General features: G+C 41.7%; 1 protein-coding gene across 4 annotated transcripts in view; it reads left to right on the top strand.

Annotated features, from left to right (window-relative positions):
- FAXC (failed axon connections homolog, metaxin like GST domain containing) overlaps window positions 1-17128 on the top strand; it is a 70002-nt gene extending 52874 nt beyond the window's left edge. For all 4 annotated transcript variants that reach the window (XM_016956031.3, XM_024357333.3, XM_016956030.3 and 1 more), the window contains 2 exons: window positions 5641-5757; window positions 16335-17128. In XM_016956031.3, coding sequence (XP_016811520.1) covers window positions 5641-5757; window positions 16335-16624 — 407 coding nt within the window. In that variant the 3' untranslated portion in view covers window positions 16625-17128. The remainder of the gene's footprint in view (window positions 1-5640; window positions 5758-16334) is intronic.
- Window positions 17129-19854: the final 2726 nt, after the last annotated feature.

Raw genomic sequence — 19854 nt, 5'->3', positions numbered from 1 at the left:
CTTCAGCTTTGCAGCTTGCTTTTTCCCTCAATTTGGCCTAAGTCTTCAGGCCTGGATTCTGGCCATTCTTCTCAGACTCAATATTGCTTCCATTCTCCCTGGACAACTGTGCGTCTTTGTCCTCTGTTGTTCTCCCTGCTCTGCTCATCCAGCCATCCGCTCAGTTAGTACTCAGTGGGGGTGAGGGACCTAGTCTACATGCTCAGTCCTCCTCCACATACTCTTGTCTTTGCTGTGTCCCTTATCTCCTGGTCAACCCTCTGTGGCTGCCCATGACAGAAGTGGAAGACAATGTGGGAAGGGCTGGTCAAGCTTGGCAGTCAGGATAAGCAGCCTTGGGTTAATCAAGTTCACTAAAGGCTTATAACTGATGATCCATGACAAAGTCCAATCACAGTGAACTCAAGTCTGGGTAAGAGAGCTGATATCCATCAGGACCCCTTAACATTCTTGTTATTCATGGTTTAGTACTTCCACTCAGTTTTTGGTCATCCTTGGGTGCCCCAGTTGTTCCTTCATCTACAATATGGCCTTCCTCACAAAGAGGAGCTGCCTAAACCACCCAGGAGAGGTCATATGAAATTTTACAGATATCCAGGGCCAACTGTCATTCTCCAGCCCCACAGTAGAACCAGCCCCTGCTACTCCCCCTATGGGCTCTCCTTCTCCAGATCCACATGGCTCCTCCCTCTGGCTGCATGGTCACTGTCCTTGTATTTTATCCCTGGTCTGTGCTCTCTGATTGCCACTTGAAGACCAAGCCATGAGGTCTGTCGGGTCACTGCGGGCACCTGAAGTCACTTTGCTACTATCAGGATGTGGACTCACCCTCATCGTCAGGAGGGCTCTGCACCCTTGGGGAGGTGTTCTGGGTGCTTAGAAGCTGGCCTCAGGTGGAGCATACTTTAGAAGGTCTGATGTACCCTAGGTCCCTTCACACCCAGGGCTTCGATGTTTTCAACCTTCATTTTCCCTCACTGATGGTTCACAGTTCACATTCTGAGCTTGGAGGCTGGCAGGGGAGTTACAGGTGCCCACATATCCCTCAGCTGCTTCTGTCCATCCTATGGAAGTCACCAGATGGTTCACCTGCCAAAAATGAAGCTCACAGTGCCTCACCACCCAAGTCTCCTCCCTCAGTGCCCTTCACAAGTGTCCTGAGTGTTCTGCTTTTGCCAAAACCCCCTGGTCGTGAGATCCGGGGCTACTTTGCAAACCCCAAGAGTGCTGCAGTCCGAAGCCTTTAACTTGGCCTCTTTGTCTCTAAGCAGAGTCAACTCTTATTTGATTTCCTTTTAAAAATGTTTTTTTTGCCAAGCTCCCAAAGGCCAAAGCTGGAACAATTTGAGCAACAAAATAATGAGAGTATTGGATTATAACCTATAGAATAAAATAAATATCCATTAGTGCATACTTACATAAATAAATAATTGAATACATTAGGAAATGGGAAAGAAAGGACAGTAGAATGCTAATCAATACAAAGAATGAGAGAAATTGAAACTCACAATGAAGCAAACACTACAGTAATATTTGCTTCAGATAACATCCACCAATGGACACTAAAATTAGCAGGCCAAAGTTTGAGGAGAAACAGGATATTTATAAAGTCTCAAAGTGTCTCTGTCAAGATTATTAGTTATAAAGGAATAAATCTTAACTTTATAGTGAAAAATCTAGCAGATACCACCTTTACCACATGGTTACAGTTAATATCACAGTCATAAGATATAGGACATTATATGCTCCCTGATACGATGCCCTGCGAAGGTGTATTAGTCAGGATTCTTCAGAGAAACCGAACCATTAGGATTTATTATATGGAGTTGGCTCACACAATTATGGAAGCTGACAAGTCCCAAGATCTGCAGGATGAGCTGGCAAGCTGGAGACCTAGGAGGGACCAGTGTCCCAGTTTGAAGGCAGTTAGGCAGAAGGAAATCTGTCGTCCTTACTCAGGTGAGGGGTCAGCCTTTTTGTTCTATTCAGGCCTTCAACTGATTGGATGAGGCCCACCCACCTTAGGGAGGACAATCTGCTTTACTCAGTCCACTAATTCACATGCTAATCTCATCCAGAAACACCCACACAGACGCACTGTGCTATTTTTGCAACATTTCTGTAAATCTAAAATTATTTTAAAATAAAAATTTAAAAAGGCTTTCTGCCATCAGGTATTATGAGGACTTTTGAATGATGGGATATTTTTATATTCTTTACATTCATAACTGTCCTGTATGTGTGTACACATATATAATTTTAGATCTGCCACTCAGCATTTTCCACAGATACTAAATTCCACCTATATTTTTGCAGGCACCTTTGAAAACACCTGATTTCTGTTCTCTTTTCCCTTTTGCGTTCTGTGTTCCTTCCTGACAAAATCATCCTTTTGCAAACTTTCACAGCTCAGCCCTCCTGCTCTTCCATATGGTCTTTATCTCTGAGATGGAGATCCATGTGGCACATTGTGGAGACCGAGAGCATCGGCCAGAAGTCAGGAGACCTGGTAGCATTCTCAACCTTGTTCCTTAGTCACTAACTCAATGTCCTTCCAGTTTTAACATTTCGAAGCCAGATGGCGAATTTTGGCCAGCCATTATATGTGCTATTTGATGTGTGGGTTCAAATGATTTTTTTAATCATTTTTTCTTTATGTCAAAGTCCTGTGTGTTCTATTTCTAGGTTTTCCAAATTTTTATTCATATTTATGTTTTACATTTTGCCTTCAATCTTTGGATTCTACAAGACTTCAAAATTTATGGACTTGACTCTGGCATTTCCCTTAGAGTCCTTTTGAGTAATTCAAGGACAGCACCATTTTCTTTCTCCCCCTCCCCCTCTTTTTTTGACCATGAAGCCATTGTTGCTCTTAAAAAAACACACACACACAACAAAAATCCTGTTTTCTTCTCTCTGAGGCTGTGAGTAGCCCTTCTCACAGTGGTCCTGAAGCCCTCTCATGGCTTCCAGTGTGTGGGTAGACCTGTGTTTGGACTTTGAATGGGTTGAGCCTGGTACAATCCCACAGGGAGGACTGTTTGGCCACCTGGCCAACACCCCCTCCTGCCCTAGCAGGATGGCAGGAGAGCTCCTGTGCAGTTTCCCTCTGCCTGCCTGCATTCACTTAATGCCAGCAGGGGTGCGGTGGAGGCATGGCGCCAGTGGGATGCACCCTCAGGTGTAACACCTTAGGATTTGCTTCTTATGGTATCTGATTTTTCGTTATTATTTCTGTCCGGTTGGTACTTTCTCTGGATTCCCCCCAGTGTTTGGATAATGGTGTAAGACTCAAATGATGGAGAAGTTGGTTGACAATAGGAAATAGCTAAGAACTCTAATGTGAATGACTTGATTGTCCTTGCCAGAAAAGGCAATTTGGTTAGGTTCAGCATATTGCCCTACTGTAGGGTATTTCTTGATCTCTATGGCATATATAGAGGAAATGATTTTTAAAAATCACTTTCTGCTTCATTTGTGCTGTAACAGTTGTTACCTTGTGTTCCCACCTCCAGCCATTTCCCCCTCCTGTCTTTCCTGTGCATTGTCATCAGATACTCAGTTTCCTCAGCTTGTCACTCAAGAACGGTGAAAGGGGTAGATATTCCTAGAGTACAGCATGTAGAACCAGGCCAGGCATGTAGTAAACGTGGTATAAGGGTTTGCTAAATAAAAGCAAGAATTGACCCTTACTTTCAAAGAGCTAACAATTTAGCTGGAAAGATAAAATGCACACACACACACACACACAAACACACACACACAGACACACACACACAAACACACACACACACACTGTGTATAGAGCATTATGGGAAAAATGTCACTCAAGAAGCCTGAGAGACAAGAGGCAGGATATATCTGCTGTGTGCTCTGCTCAAGTCACCTCAGTTATTCATCTCATTTTATAGTTCAGAAGGTTAATAGGCATTAAATGCTTTAAAGTCCTATAAGGTTGTGTGTGCAAAAGGGAGATGTAAACACAGGACTGTATGAACTGAAAGCTCCTGTTGCCACCAGAAAGCTTTGAAAGCAGGCTGGAGCTGGACCTTGACGGATGGATAGAATTGATTCGAGAGAAGTGGTGAGCACATATAAGTTGTGGGGGCAGAGAGAGGGTGCACAGCATGAGCAAAGGTGTAGCAGTTGGAGGCATAAATTGTGCTGGGGAATGGGGGTGGTCCCCAGGTTTGCTAGGATAAGGGAGGAATGAAGGATACAGCTGGAACATGGGTTGGAGGCAATGTATAATGCACTTTAAGTTCTAAGTTGAGTTTGGACTTCATTTTATAACTCATTTCAAAAGCCATGGAAGGTGTTTGAAAGGGAGTGACATGATTAAAAGAGTGTCTTAGGGCCGGGCGCAGTGGCTCATGCCTGTAATCCCAGCACTTTGGGAGGCCAAGGTGGGCAGATCACTTGAGGTCAGGAGTTCAAGATCAGCATGGCCAACATGGCGAAACCCTGTCTCTACTAAAAATACAAAAATTAGCCAGGCGTGGTCGTGGCTGCCTGTGATCCCAGCTACTTGGGAGACTGAGGCAGGAGACTCACTTGAACCTGGGAGGTGGAGCTTGCAGTGAGCCGAGATAATGCCACTGCACTCCAGCCTGGGCAATAGAGTGAGACTGTCTCAAAAAAAAGTCTTAGGAAGTTGATAGTGTCAGGTGGGATGTGGAAAGGACTGGAGAAAGGGAGGGGCTGTCATGAGTGCTAATGTACATTATGTCATTTCATCCTCACAATAGCCCAAAGAAATAGAAACTCTTAGTTTCATCCCCATTTCCAGATGGGAAAACTGAGGCTGTAGAGGTTACGTGATGATCAGATTCCCACAGTGAATAACGGTGATGCCAGGATGTGAGCTAGGCAGCTCCATCTCCCCTAGTGCTCCCTCCATATGCAGTAGTGTCTAACAGTAGCCTGGGAGATGACTTGGGTCAGTTTTAATAGGTCAAGTGTGATAGTCCGGTGACAAGGCCTGGATGAAGTCAGTAGTGTGAAATGGAGAGATGGGAGCAGTAGTGTGAAACATCCTTTCATGGGATCGTGATGCCAGGGCTGACCCTGTGACCTCATAGCTACTCTTTACTTACTGTTTTCCGTGGAAGCTGATCCTCAGAGGTGAGAACTTTGCCAGGACCATGTAGCGTCATGGGAAACCTCACCTCCAAACCTCTTAAGGAGCTTAGGCTTCTTGTTTTTCCTGGGGAAATGTATTTAAATTAATAATGTAAGTGCTAATGTTGGCTTTGCTTGCTTTGGGTTACTTTTGAGATGATTTAAGCAAACTTCCAGGTGTTCTTAAGCATCACAGGCTTTACTTGAGTTTGAGACAAGAAGGTTCCCAGAGGTCTGGTGGTGATCAGTTCTCCCTTTTTTCCATGAATGCCCTCCCTCATCTGCTTATTTTGGTATGTTCCCTGTGTTGCTGTTCTATGGGTTGATGTATCACATGATTGCTTAATTCATTTTACTTTTGTTCTATTTTTTTTAAGCAAAAGGGTGTGCATGTATTTCGACTCTGCAAAGCTTTTTGGTATCAGTAAAGGAATATGTAATAGAATGTGCTAAATGCCATTGTGATGATGTGGGGCAGTGTGGGCCAGCCCATTGACTTCTCTGCTTTATTTACTGCAGGTGATAAGAAGTACATCATGGGGCCCAAGCTTTCCACTCTTGACGCCACTGTCTTTGGACACTTGGCACAGGCAATGTGGACCTTACCAGGGACAAGACCCGAACGGCTGATCAAAGGCAAGCCCTACACTCTTCTTCAGGTTTTGGGGCTTACTGGGGCTGGGTGGGCAGTGGGGTAGCACAGTGGAGAATTCTAGACCAATGCTTTCGTCTTGGGTGTGCTTTATGGAGACACCAGGCATGGTGTACAGGGCTAGGGTTGGTTCTCTGTACTCAGGATACTTTGGGGTGGAAGAGAGACTGGGCTTCTCACCTGCTGTCTTGCCCAGACTATGTTCTTAGCAGTGCTGACATAGGTCCTGTGATGTTTTTATGCTAGCGCTTTTCTTCCATCTGCTTACATAGTGGGACTTAAGATTTGTTGCTGAAATAGGGCTTGAATTCCACCTAGTGCCCTTGCTTTGCTGGTCTTCCTTAATTTCCTTTGGGCAATGGGGGCTCCCCACTTTCTGGTATATCCAGCTACATCAACTACGGTGGGCTGACGCTGATGAACTCACTGGCTGTTTCAGATGCTCTGAGTCTAAACTGTTTTTCGATGTTGCACATGTAACTATAAGTACATAGGATTCTGTGCCATTTGCATTCAAGCCACTCTTTCCTCCTGTTCTAACAGAGTGGCTATAGATCATTCACTAAGAGTAGCAGAGCAGCCGGATGCAGTGGCTCACGCCTGTAATCCCAGCACTTTGGGAGGCCAAGGCGGGTGGATCACAAAGTCAGGAGTTCGAGACCAGCCTGGCCAACATGGCAAAACCCCATCTCTACTAAAAATAGAAAAATTACCTGGGCATGGTGGCATGCACCTGTAATCCTGGCTACTCAGGAGGCTGAGGCAGGAGAATCTCTTGAACACAGGAGGCGGAGGTTGCAGTGAGCCAAGATTGTGCCACTGCACTCCAGCCTGGGCGACAGAGCAAGACTCCGTCTTAAATTAAAAAAACAAAACAAAACTAGTAGAGCTAAAAAGTTCAAGACTGGGAAAATGAAAATGTCAACAAATACTTTGTGAGTCTAGTGCTTTCCGAAGTATTATTATTATTATTATTTTTTATTTTTGAGACAGGGTCTTGCTCTGTCACCTAGGCTGGAGTGCAGTGGTGCAATCTTGGCTCACTACAACCTCCACCTCCCGGGTTCTAGAGATTCTCCTGCCTCAGCCTCCTGAGTAGCTGGGATTACAGGTGTGCACCACCATGCCCGGCTAATTTTGGTATTTTTAGTAGAGACGGGGTTTTGCCATGTCGGTCAGGCTGGTCTTGAATGCCTAACCTCAAGTGATCTGCCCACCTCGGCCTCCCAAAGAGCTAGGATTACAGGCATGAGCCACCACGCCTGGCCGCCCAAAGTATTATTTATGTTAATTTTGACCAAAGAAACACAATCTTAGTACTTTTTTTGTGTAATGTGTACCTTGGATGTGAGGCCTATCAGAATTACAAGAGATATGAGAGGGGAAGCTAAGGAGCAAGGATACATAGAACCAGTGCTAGGGGATGAACATATATGTGTGGGGTGGGTGTGGGGTTGTAGCCAGAAGTAAAATTCATGGTGGAAATGGCATACGGAAAGATAGCTCACCTTGGATTGATGTGCCAGGGACCAGATCTTGGGGGTGTGTGTGTGTGTGTGTGTGTGTGTGTGTGTGTGTGTGTGTGGTGGGGTAGGGTGGTGGGATATACAGATGGTTCCTGACTTATCATTGTTTGACTTATGATTGTTCAACTTTGAGGTTGTGAAAAACAATACTTGTTCAGTAGAAACTATACTTTGAATTTTGATCTCTTCCTGGGCTGTCCATTTGTGTGGTGCAGTACTCTCTTCTGGTGCCGAGTGGTGGCACTGAGCCACAGTTCCCAATCAGCCATATAATCATGAGGGTAAACAACTGATACTGTATAGTGTGCTGTGTTGCCAGATGATTTTGCCTTACTGTAGGTTAATGTAAGTGTTCTGAGCACGTTTAAGGTAAGCTAAACTAATGTATGATGTTTGGCAGGTTAGAGGTGTTAAATGCATTTTGGACTATATATATATATACACACACACACACACACACACACACACACACATATACATATGTACATTTACATATACATATATATTTTAATGGGGTCTTGCTCTGTTGCCTAGGCTAGAGTGAAGTGGCATGATTATGGCTTACTGTAATCTCAAACTCCTGGGTTCAAGTAATCCTCCTGTCTCAACCTACTGAGTAGCTGGGACTTCATGAGTGAGACATCATGTCCAGCTAATTAAAAAAAATTTTTTTTTTAATAAATGAGGTCTTCCTGTGTTGCCCAGGCTGGTCTTGACATCCTGGCCTCAAGTGATCCTCCTACCTCAGTCTCCCAAGTAGCTGAGATAACAGGTATGAACCACTGTGCCCAGCTGACTTATGATATTTTTAGCTTTCAATGGGTTTATGGAGATGTATCCCCACGTAAGTCGAGGAGCATCTGTATGTGGCAGCCAGGGCCTCTGGGAGAGGCTTCCCCTGCATAGTTGCATGGGAACTGTTTGAGGCAGTACCTAAGCAAGTGCCTGGGGGCCAGGGATGTGGGGATCAAAGTTCAATATTTAGGTTTGGGGAGGAGGGTTGACAAGAATTAATCAAAATGTTTATGCCCAACTGAGCAGGCTGGGTATGTAGATGAGAGACCAGTAGAATAGCACATAGAATGCTCTTAATAAATGTCGGATGGATAGCTGGATGGGTCAATGGATGGATGGATAAATGGATGGACAGATGGATGGGTGAATGGATGGATGGATGGAACCAAGCAAGGCAGAATCATACAAGAAACTGAGACAGGCAAGCAGTCATGTGTGGTGGTCATGTAGATGGGTAGGGAAGTGGTGGAGCCTGTAGCTCTGTGTGTGTGTGTGTGTGTGTGTGTGTGTGTGTGTATGTGTGTGTGTGTGTCGATTCATGTGCATGCCCAGGAGGTTAGACCAGGCTGACGCCAGCAGCTCTCACTCTCCAGATCCTCTTATTGGTGGGGACAGAGCTCCAGATACATTATCAGACTTCGTTGGAATGGGTCAGGCATTGATCGAAGGTTTTCTGGAAGTTCAGCTGAGTGGGACTAGGGATAGTATGGACTGTCATTTAATTTCCTAAATGGTCATTATGAGGCTGTTCCTTGTTTTGCAATACATTGGAACTTCTCTAAACTAAATATGTTATCACATTGGTGAGGTTTGTGGCATTTAAAATATTAGTTTCCCTTTAATTTAATCACATTTTCCATAGTCGTCTAAAAGATGTTGATTCCTTTTAGTTCATTTAGGGCTGTGTTTTATATCCATTCTCTGTTCCTATTATTTCCTACTTTATTCCCTCCATCCTCCTACCATACCACCCTTACACACCCACATGTATATACACTCACATCTACTCACATGCTCTATACAACCCCCCCACACACTCACTTGTACAGATATACCTACACTTCTACCCAAACACATCCCTACATACACACATGTGTGTACATACACATACAAATGTGCACACACACACTGTTGTGGTCATCTGTTACTTAGTCTGAAGTATTTAGGGACCCCATTATCAGTAGAACTCACAGACTCTACAGAATTTTTTCTTTCAGAAATAATGCATTTTTTGTTGTGATTTGGCCCTTTTCTCTATTACTTCCTGAAAGGACTTGAGGCATTTAGTGTTCTTTTAAAAGAAATGATCAGCCTTTTGGAGGATTGATTTTGGGCCTCATGCACATCTGGGGAATCTGACACCATCATCTGCACGGGGCTTTTGGCACATTGTTGTATGTACTTTGATTCTTAAAGTAGCTTCCAGCTTTCCCTGGGTGCTGGTGTAGCATGAATTATTAAAGTCCACAGGGATCTCTAAATCCCATTTTAGGTATTAGTTCCATACCCCTTCTAAATCTTTGGAGGGGAGCTGATAACATGCAGCCAAACTACTACTGCTGTAATTTGCTCTCAACTTCTGTCCCTGCCTTTGCTGTCTCTGTGGTAGAGACTTTCTCAAGAAGTAACATGAGAAGGGTTAAGTAGAAACAAGTAGCCTGGAGATTTTAGAACTGGGTGAAACCCAGGCATGTAAGTGGCTCGGATTCAGGCAGTTTTCTGCTTTAGCTTTGGAACGGCAGAAGCACCACTGGCCTTGCCTCATTGTGAGTGTGTTTGGATGAATATTAGTTTTTTGGTCCAACATATTATTTATAAAGCCACACAAGCTACTTCTGGAACCATGTAGAATAGTATGAAATTTTCCTTCAGTTAGATGAGCAGGAGGACAGGCTTTGAATATACATATGTGTGCATATGTCTATCTAGATAGACATATAAATATGAATAATAATTTGCTTACTGAAGAAAATTTAGAAAAGATAGAAAAGTTTTAAAAGAATAAAAAATAACTTGTGACACCATCTTTCACAGAGAACAATTGCTGATATTGTGGTATGTATGTAATCTTTTATCAAGTGTAAGTATGTATATATATATATTTTAAGCTGGGATCATAATGTTGATACAATTATAACCTAAAGTTTTAAAATTAACTGTATTTTGGCCATTTCCCTTGTCATGAAATATTCTTCAAAATGGTATTTTTTTTTTTTTTTTTTTGAGACGGAGTCTCGCTCTGTCGCCCAGGCCGGAGTGCAGTGGCGCGATCTCGGCTCACTGCAAGCTCCGCCTCCCGGGTTCACGCCATTCTCCTGCCTCAGCCACCCGAGTAGCTGGGACTACAGGCGCCCGCTACCACGCCCGGCTAATTTTTTGTATTTTTAGTAGAGACGGGGTTTCACCGTGTTAGCCAGGATGGTCTCGATCTCCTGACCTCGTGATCCGCCCGCCTCGGCCTCCCAAAGTGCTGGGATTACAAGCGTGAGCCACCGCGCCCGGCCCAAAATGGTATTTTTAATAGTTGCATAATATCCTATCCTATGGCTATATGGTAATTTATGTGATTAATCTATTTCTGGACTTGTGGGTTGTTTTAAATAACTTTTACTAATATTCTATAGTGAATATTGTTATAAATATATACTCTTGCTCATCTCTGATTATTTCCTTAGGCTACATTTCTTGTTCGGTAATTACTGTCTCAAAGGGCATAAGCTCTTGGTCTACATGGCTAAATTGCTTTCTAGAAAGATTATACAATTTATATTCTCATGAGCAAAGTCTGAAAGTACTTCCAATTTTTGCTCCTTGATTAGGGTTGAATATAATTTATTTTGAAATTTTTGCCATTTTATACTGAAAAAATCTCAGTTTTATTATTAGCAACATTCCTAATGTGGAGTTAGATTTGATATTTTCATCAGGGTTCTTATCAGAGAATTGCATGTGGATGGGGGCACTCCTTAAAACAGATGTGGAGAGCTTAAGAAAGCTGAGAAAAGTGAAATTGAAGCCATGATGGGTCAAGAGCTCTGCAGCGTGTCTGCATGTCCTCCAGAGTCCTATCAAAACCACAGACCTTAATGCTATTTTCTGAATTAGGAGGAGCTCAACCTTCTGTGCTCTAGGAAAAACCTCATTCAGCAACTTTCACCAGCAATTATTTATTTTACTTGAATGTCCTTTTTACTTAATACTTGATAGATTAAAAAGTGGAAAAAATGCTGCATCTCCTTGACCAGCATGTAAATATCTCCTCACTCCTGCACTCTTACTATTCTCCATCTGGAGGGAAGTGTTCAGGAAGAGGTTGTCGTGAGGAGATTTGGGTTTCAGGAAAGGGCTGGAACAAATGACCTTGGCCTGTTTTTGTATTTGGAGATCTGTGAATTAATATTTTTTAGCTTCGAGGAGACAAGGCAAAGGCGGTGTTTTCATTACAGTATTCAAGTATTTTAGGAACTTTTCTGAAGAGGATATATGCTCAGTGTCCTCCATGCCTGCATGACAGATGCTAAAAGGAGCAACCAAGGGTGTAGTCAGCGCCTAGCATGGATCTGGAACAGGGAGGTGCTGAGTAAATACCTGTAGAGCAAATGAGTGTGTTTGGATGTTGGCCTATGTTTTCCAAGTTATTTGCTGGTTTGTGACCAAGGGCTGGCAGGTGCTGCTGCGAGACATTGGCATGCTTCTCTCTCACCCGCATTCCTGCCTTGTATGATTGGCAGCTGGGAGAACGTTAGTTCTGGATTCTGGGTTTGGTTGACAATGTTTTCAGCATCAAGTTGTACAGAATGTTTTGATTATTAGAGAAATTAGAGGAATACAGGAATATAAAATGCATCACTTTATTCAAAGAGCAGGGAGGGCATTCCCATTTGAGAAACTTTAACAGAAAGGTTCTTTATTCTATCTGGGATTATCTTCTGGGTAGGCGGGCATTCGGCTTTCTGATAAATATCCTATCAAGTTGTCTGAGAATATCACTTTGTTTCTTACCAATTGATTTTATTGGATTTTTAAATTTGAAAAGTAATACATGATGGTTACAGTAAGTTGAATTACAAAGGTATAGTTTAAAAAGTTTATGGCCTTCTCCTCATCCATGTCCAATATTATTTCCACAGAATAATCAATATTAAGGATTTAATGTAAATCCTTTTGTGCCTTTTTCATGTACAGATTTGCATAGCATATCTAGGTGTTTCAGTTTGTTTGTTTTCACTGTTTTTAAACTAAATTGAATTATACTATACACATTATCTATAACTTGTTTTTTTCACTTAACAGAATATCATATCATTTTAACAGCTTCACAATATTCTATAGCATAGATGCACCTTAATTTATTTCATCAATACCTATTGATGGAGATTCAGGCTGTTTTCATCATTTACTTCTTTTTTTTTGCTTAAAAAAGCTTCATTTGATATCCATGTACATATATCTTTACATACCACTGCTTTTATTATAGTTGAATAGAGTACTAAAAGTGAAATCCTGGGCCAAGAGATATGCACATTTAAATTTTTGATAGATAACATCAGATTACTTTCCAAAACAGGTTATAGCAATGTATGCCTCTGCCAGCCATGTAGTACAATGCCTGACCCTCCACATCCTACATCCTCATCAGCATTGGATGTTATCAGACTTTTTTTTTTTTACCAGTCAAGTAGATGAAACTGTTATCCGATTGTTGAGTACACTTTGAAGAAATGCAGTTTTTCTATTATTTTGCAAACTTATGTCTTCTGTATAGGCTTTTTTTTTTTTTTTGAGATAGAGGCTAACTCTTATCTCCCAGGCTGGAGTGCAGTGGCAGGATCTCGGCTCACTGCAGCCTCTGCCTCCCTGGTTCAAGTGATTCTCCTGCCTCAGCCTCCCAAGTAGTTGGGACCACAGGCGCCTGCTACCACAACCGGCTACTTTTTGCATTTTTTAGTAGAGATGGGGTTTCGCCATGTTGGCCAGGCTGGTATCGAACTCCTGGCCTCAGGTGATCCGCCCACTTCGGCCTTCCAGAGTGCTGAGATTACAGGCATGAGCCAGTGTGCCCTGCCTGTATAGGCATTTATATTAACACAGGCTTATCACACACACACACACACACACACACACACACACAGACACTCCACACAACCTGTTTCTGCTGCCACCTTTTTCTGTTCTTTTGTCCAGTAGCATGTTAAGTGGCTCAGCTGATGGTGAATCTAGCCACAGAAAGGGATAGGCAAAGCCAGAAAAAGATAAAACCCAACTATAGATGTCCACTCTCTGTTTCACTCTTTATCATGGGCAGGAATTGAGGAGTGTGTGGGCTCCCAGCTCTTGCTCATCAAAGCAAACCCTTTCTCAACTACATGTTGGAATGATCACTTCTTTTATGATAGCTCATTGCCATTAAGGGGTGGCACCTGTCTCCTCATAAGTCTTGAGACCTCAAGAATAATTACAGAAAAATATTCCATGACAGGTAGTGCAATACTATTAATTCCCAGGCCATGCTGTCAGCTCATCAGTAGAGAGTTGAGTGGAGGTGAAGGGCATGAGGACTAACGAGGTTAATATGAGTTCAACAGGTGAGTGAAGCACTTTACATGCCTGGCACACAGTCAGGACTATGTAACTGTCTGCTATTATGATTATCAATTTTTATTATTGCATACTGAAGTGGTATTAATGTCACATGATCACAGAGCAGACACCTCTTCTGGAGAAAGGTGAAGAAACAAGCCTGTAGAAAGAAAAGCCATCAATGAAGTGATATTCATAGATCCTGTGGATCTTGTGAATAGGTTCTGATTTTCTGTAGGAAAAGCTAGTAAGGAATGGATTTGATTGAGTCAAACAGGGCTGTCCCCAGGTCCTACTGTGAAGTGACTGTATTTCATCTTTGATGTCTCTTTACCTCCCCAATTAGATATTTTTTTTTCTCTTGCTGCTGCCCTCACATCTTTATTCAATTCTTGGTCCCCTGGGATTGGCAGCGATACCTGGTGAGGCGTTTCATGACTGTCCCCATGAGGGAGAAAGTAAGTGAAGGTTTTCCATGCTGCATCTCCTCAAAAGGAGCAATGGTGTTGACTTCTCAGTTTCTGGCTCCTGAGCATGTCCACAGATATCTTCTAGAAGAGAATAGATTTTTACATAGTGGGGGTTGAGCTGTTATAGTTTGAGAAGACTGGAAATGGTGACCTGGAGCCAGTACATGTCCGTGGGATCCATGAAGCAGGGGGATTTGCTTTGTTATGTTTTGCAGGGGATGTAAGTAAAACAGCAATCAAGTTTTGAAAAATTTTAACACGAGAAAATGTTTACAATAATGTTACAGGAGATAATATGTAATAATAATGGCAATAGGTAAATAGAAAAAATACTGAAAGAAGTTACACCAAAACGTTAATTGTGATTATCTTGGATCGATGAAATCATGGGTACTTTTTGTTTTCTTCTTTATGTATTTGTACAGTTTGTCTCTACAGACTAATTCTAATTTTCCAAAATGAGAATATGTTATTTTCCTTAACAGAAAAATAAAATAGAGTAGTGACAGACTATAATCAACAGAACCATTAATATGGAAACAACCTAAACGACCTGTGATAGGGGATTCATAAAGACAAACTGAAGCTATGGTACAGCCATATAACATAGTGTGCACTTATCACTGTGATCAGAGTGTGACATTCAAAGATTTTTATTATACGTTGTTAAGTGGAAAAACATAGGATAGGAAAAAGAATATATAGTAAATCCTATATAGCACATGTAAATATATGTAAATGTATATGTAAATATGTACCTTTCTGGAAGAACATAAATGAAAATGTTATGGGGAATGGGATTATTGGTAATGCTTTTATTTTTTGCTTATCTGTTTTTTCTAATTTTCTGCACTAAAACATGGATTGTTTACACAATAAGTGAATGTTTATATAACTTAAATCCAAAGACATTCTTAGAGTAATAATGTCCTATAAGAGATAGTAGCAAATCATATATTTATAAGCAGTGTTGCCATCTGCTGGATCACAGGGAGAAACTCACCCTCTTTCTTTCTTTTTCATTTGGAATTAGGAAATGAAGGCCAGGTAGAGTGGCATGTTTCAGACAAATGCCTAGACAGTAATAGTGACTTAACACAAGAGTTCTTTTGATTCACATAAAAAAGAAGTAATCTAGTGACCGAGTGGGACCCGGATCCTGAGTACCGCTGTTCAATTTCATGTAAAAATTAAAAAATATCTTATACTAAGTGTGTTTGCAGGCACACTTATCCATAAAGACAATTCTGAGTTATCCATTTTATGGATTTTTTGGGGGGAAAGGTTTATGTCCTAACATAACTTTTTTCAGCTGCTTGGCATGGTACTCAGCCCACAGCAACACTGCGAAAATTTGTGGAGTAAATGATTACTTCTGGCTGACTTAATGCAACCAACAGTTTGATGTATTTTTATGGAATATAAATTAATTTATATATGAACCAATCACAGCATTAGCTCTCTTGATATGTAAACATAAAATAATAAAATGCTTCCTAAAGCCAAATGATGGTAGTTTATCTGCCATTTTGGATAAACTACCTTGCCACTTCTCGTCATCATCGGACTCACTTCTTCATTTCATTCAGCCCACTCACTGAATGTAACTTTTCTCACTCACCGTTTTTATTATGTGCATAAAAACCTAAATATTTTCACAGTATCTCTATGGAAAAATACTGGTAATGTTTACCTTCCCCATTATTCCAGTTTCCCAGAAAGCCTAGTGGCTGGATGTCATAGTTTGGGCCGCTGTTGCAAAATGCCATAAACTTGTTTGCTGGTAAACAAGAGGAATGTATTTCTCACAGTTGTGGAGTCTGGAAAAGTCTGGGAAATGCAGGATCATGGTGGGAAATGCAGGATCACGACTCTGGCCCATTCAGGATCTGGCGAGGGCCTGCCTGGGGGAGGGACCACTTCCTGCTTCCTGGACACAGTGCTGTCTTGCTGTGTCCTCACATGGTAAAAGGGGGAAGGCAGCTCTCTCAGGCCTCTGTTATGAGGTACTAGTACCACGAATGAGGGCTTGGGCCTCATGAACGAACCACCTCTTAAAGGCCCCACTTCCTTAGACCATCACATTGGGAGTCAGGATTTCAACATTGGAGTTTTGGGGCAACACAGACCATAGAAGTGGTAGACTGCTGCCTTTGAGAACTAATCCTTGCTTTCCCTACCACACTGCAGGTGAGCTGATCAACCTTGCCATGTACTGTGAGAGGATAAGGAGGAAATTTTGGCCAGAGTGGCACCACGATGATGACAATACCATCTATGAGTCTGAGGAGAGCAGCGAAGGCAGCAAAACCCACACCCCGCTGCTGGATTTTAGCTTTTACTCAAGGACAGAGACCTTTGAAGATGAGGGAGCAGAAAACAGTTTTTCCAGAACCCCAGACACAGATTTTACTGGACACTCACTCTTTGATTCGGATGTGGACATGGATGACTATACAGACCACGAACAGTGCAAGTGACGTCCAGCCTCACTGACCCTCTTCCTTGGGACCTGCCACTCCCTGGGTCGGTCCATTTTCCCAGGTAGCAATCCATCCGAGCTGGGAGGAGATCTTCGTGCTTGGCACAGTTTTCACATGCTAACTGGACTATAGCAGCCTTATTTCTTTTTTGTACAAACAAAACACAGAACCATTCAGATGACTCCATTGAAAACAAATAGGCAAAAAATAATGTCAGCATGGTTCCTGAAATCCATTTTTGTTTTCATTAGAAAACTATTAATAATATTGTGTGGTAGAGCAGGTGTAAGAGCTGGTTGTCAGCTGATAGTTTTTATGATGATCCTCTTCAACCTTGAGGTCTTAATTGTGAGATGGATTCTTGAACCTCCTTCCTCCACCAGGATTTGAAGTAATGAGAGATATCATCAGAAAAATGTTTTACGGTGGCTGCTTGTACTTTATGTGTGTATATTGTATGTTGAGACATAAGTCAAATAAAATCCACAGATATTAAACGAACACCTACTATGTGCAAAGCACTGTGCTAGGTGCTAATCAGTATACATTTTATTCTAAGCCCTGCCAGTGACTAGCTGTGTGATTTTGAGCAAATCTCTTATTAACTATTGTGTGCCTCATTTCTCCCACCTGTAAAGTGGGGATGACAATACTCTCCACCTACCTACCTCACAGGGGTGTTGTGGGGATTCATGTGGTAACATTCGTACGGCGCTTTAAACCTCTTAGAAGTGGTGCAACATAAACACAGCATTTTATTCTTTATTGCACTTCATGCATGTGAAGATTTGAGGGCAAAGGAATTCCATATCCAGGCAACCACCACCACAGTCACCTGCAAAAGCTGAGCAGATGAAATACACACAAAGGTACACTTAGGACTTTGTCATGATTCCTTTCTGTAATCTTGGCTGAATCAAAATCTTTTGTTCAAAGAACATTGGAAATGTTTTTACAAATTATCGACAGCTACAAACAGTCTTCAATTCTACCATGTATTTGCAGAAAAGTGGTTCTTTCATTGCCTGAACTCACCCTGGCGTGTTCTGTGTTGACTCCAGGGTGTTACGTTGCCTATGTTTGATTTATTTGAGAAGAATAAATCTCAGGTATACGGCAGGTTTCATAGAGTTGAAGGGAAAGTATTTCATTGATTTTTATAAGCAGAAGCCTGCCAACTTGTAATGTCTTTTTGAAAACAAACCTTGCAAAGATGTATTGAAAAGATGAAGTAGCAAGAGGATACTTGTATCAAAGCACTCTGTGCAGTGTTAGACTATATGCAGTTTTATTAATGCAACTTTTCTGGTGTTTTCAGCCACTGCCCAGTGAGAGGAGAGCAATGCTGAGAACAAGTCTTAATGTTTTTGCTGTCTCATCCCTGTTCTCTCTCTCTCTCCCTATAGTATTCAATGAACTGTTGGCTTACCCATATTTGTGAAGGCACTCTATTTCTAAAGATGAAGTTGTTGTTGTTGTTGTTGTTGCTGTTTTGACTTAGGACATTTTCCAGGGAAATATGGGGCAGAGATCCTGGGTGACGGCTGTGAGATTTGGGCTAGGAGAGCCAAGATTTACAATTGCAAACAAAACTGCTTTGCTTCTGACCAACATAAGGATTGCTCATTATGGGGTTAAAGAGGCACTTATTAAAATACAGCAACTTCTGAGAAATCCATGCACTTTACTTGAAAAAAAAAAAACAACCTCTTTTTGAATATAGCATTTGCAAAACAATCTTAAAAGGCTGCTGTAGATTCACAAAGAGGTAAAGGGAGGAGAGTTTTTCAGGCTGCTTACCACTTAAGCAATTGTGTAGAGCATGTGTAACTGGGAATATGTGCTGAGATACCCTAAGTTAGAAATTCTTATTCCATGGGAAACTTAGTTGTTAATATCTTATTAAAACCATTCTTATTTAAAGGGACTGTTTGATGCCTAATTAGAATGTGGTGGAGAAGATATGAATGGATAAGCCTGTTTGAGGCTCCAGCATCATTTGGGAGGACTGTTTGCCTCCCCTCTCTCTAGCAAGTGTGTTTTAAGGCCAACTGGTGGCATTTCTGTGTGACTAGGGAGACTCCTGGACTGAAAATATGAATATAATGAACAGGTGGACTGCAGACCTGTCTCCACAAAGCATGGGTTGTCCTTTTCCCACCACATTTTAGCAGAAAAGAAATGTATTTCAATTTTTTTCTATGAACAATCTATCTTACTATACAGTACCAAGTGTGATGTATTTTCTCTCAAAGGATGATTAAGTTATGAGAATGTAGATTCATGTATGTTTTTAATTTTATATTACTTGCAATACAAGTATGTAGAGAACCAACTTTGAAAATGAAGTTGTAAAATAAGTCATTCCATCCAGGTACCTCTTACAGGGGCATGAATGGACATTGCTATCTGGAGTCTTGGGCAATTGCCTGACAGCATATAACTGGGCATCAACATTTTGTAGGTGTTAATTTGATTTAGAGCCCTAGAATATGCCCCCGCTTTACTTTCCCAAGGTGGGTTATGCAAACAAAATAACCAAGACAAAGTCACCATAGTGTGATACTTTATCCGGAAGGATTTAATTTTATGTGCTTCATTCTTAAGCTACCCAGATTTGAAATGTTCTCCAATTTCATGAACAGGTGCTAATTATAAGAAAAAACAATAAGAAGTTAAGGGACATTTTGGTCATCTGGCTTCTTGTTCAAGTTCCGTGTTTCCTTTTTGCTGGAAGGTAACTTGAAGTATGTGATCTTTAATGTTAACAGATGCTTTTGGTTGGACAACAGACCCATAGGCTATTCGTTCTTTTTTTACCTCTCATTGTAAAAGTAAATCAAGCTCTTGCATCCACCTCTCTTTGCCCATCTGTACCCCCACTCAACAAGATTAATGAGCAGAATCATTGAGCTTTACTCTCCATCAGAACAGATATAAGGACAATCTATATTTATGCAAAGATGAACTATATTGTCAGCATTTACCAATTTGTTGTTGTTACATAATGAATTGTAGAAAGTGACACTACCAAGGCTGTGGGCTACCCAGGAGACTAATCACGGACTTGGAACAACTTGGACTTGAATCAAACTGCAGTCTACTCCTCAAGTGAGCCCTGCCCATGTATACTGTGGTGTTAGGGTATATTTTTGTGAAATAGCTAAGGTTCAAGGAACAGACATACTAAGGATTTTGGCCTTGTGGGTCTTGCTTAGATTTGTTCG

This window comes from Pan troglodytes, chromosome 5 (genome assembly GCF_028858775.2).
Source record: "Pan troglodytes isolate AG18354 chromosome 5, NHGRI_mPanTro3-v2.0_pri, whole genome shotgun sequence".
NCBI lineage: Eukaryota > Metazoa > Chordata > Mammalia > Primates > Hominidae > Pan > Pan troglodytes.
This window is presented reverse-complemented; position numbering and strand designations above follow the sequence as displayed.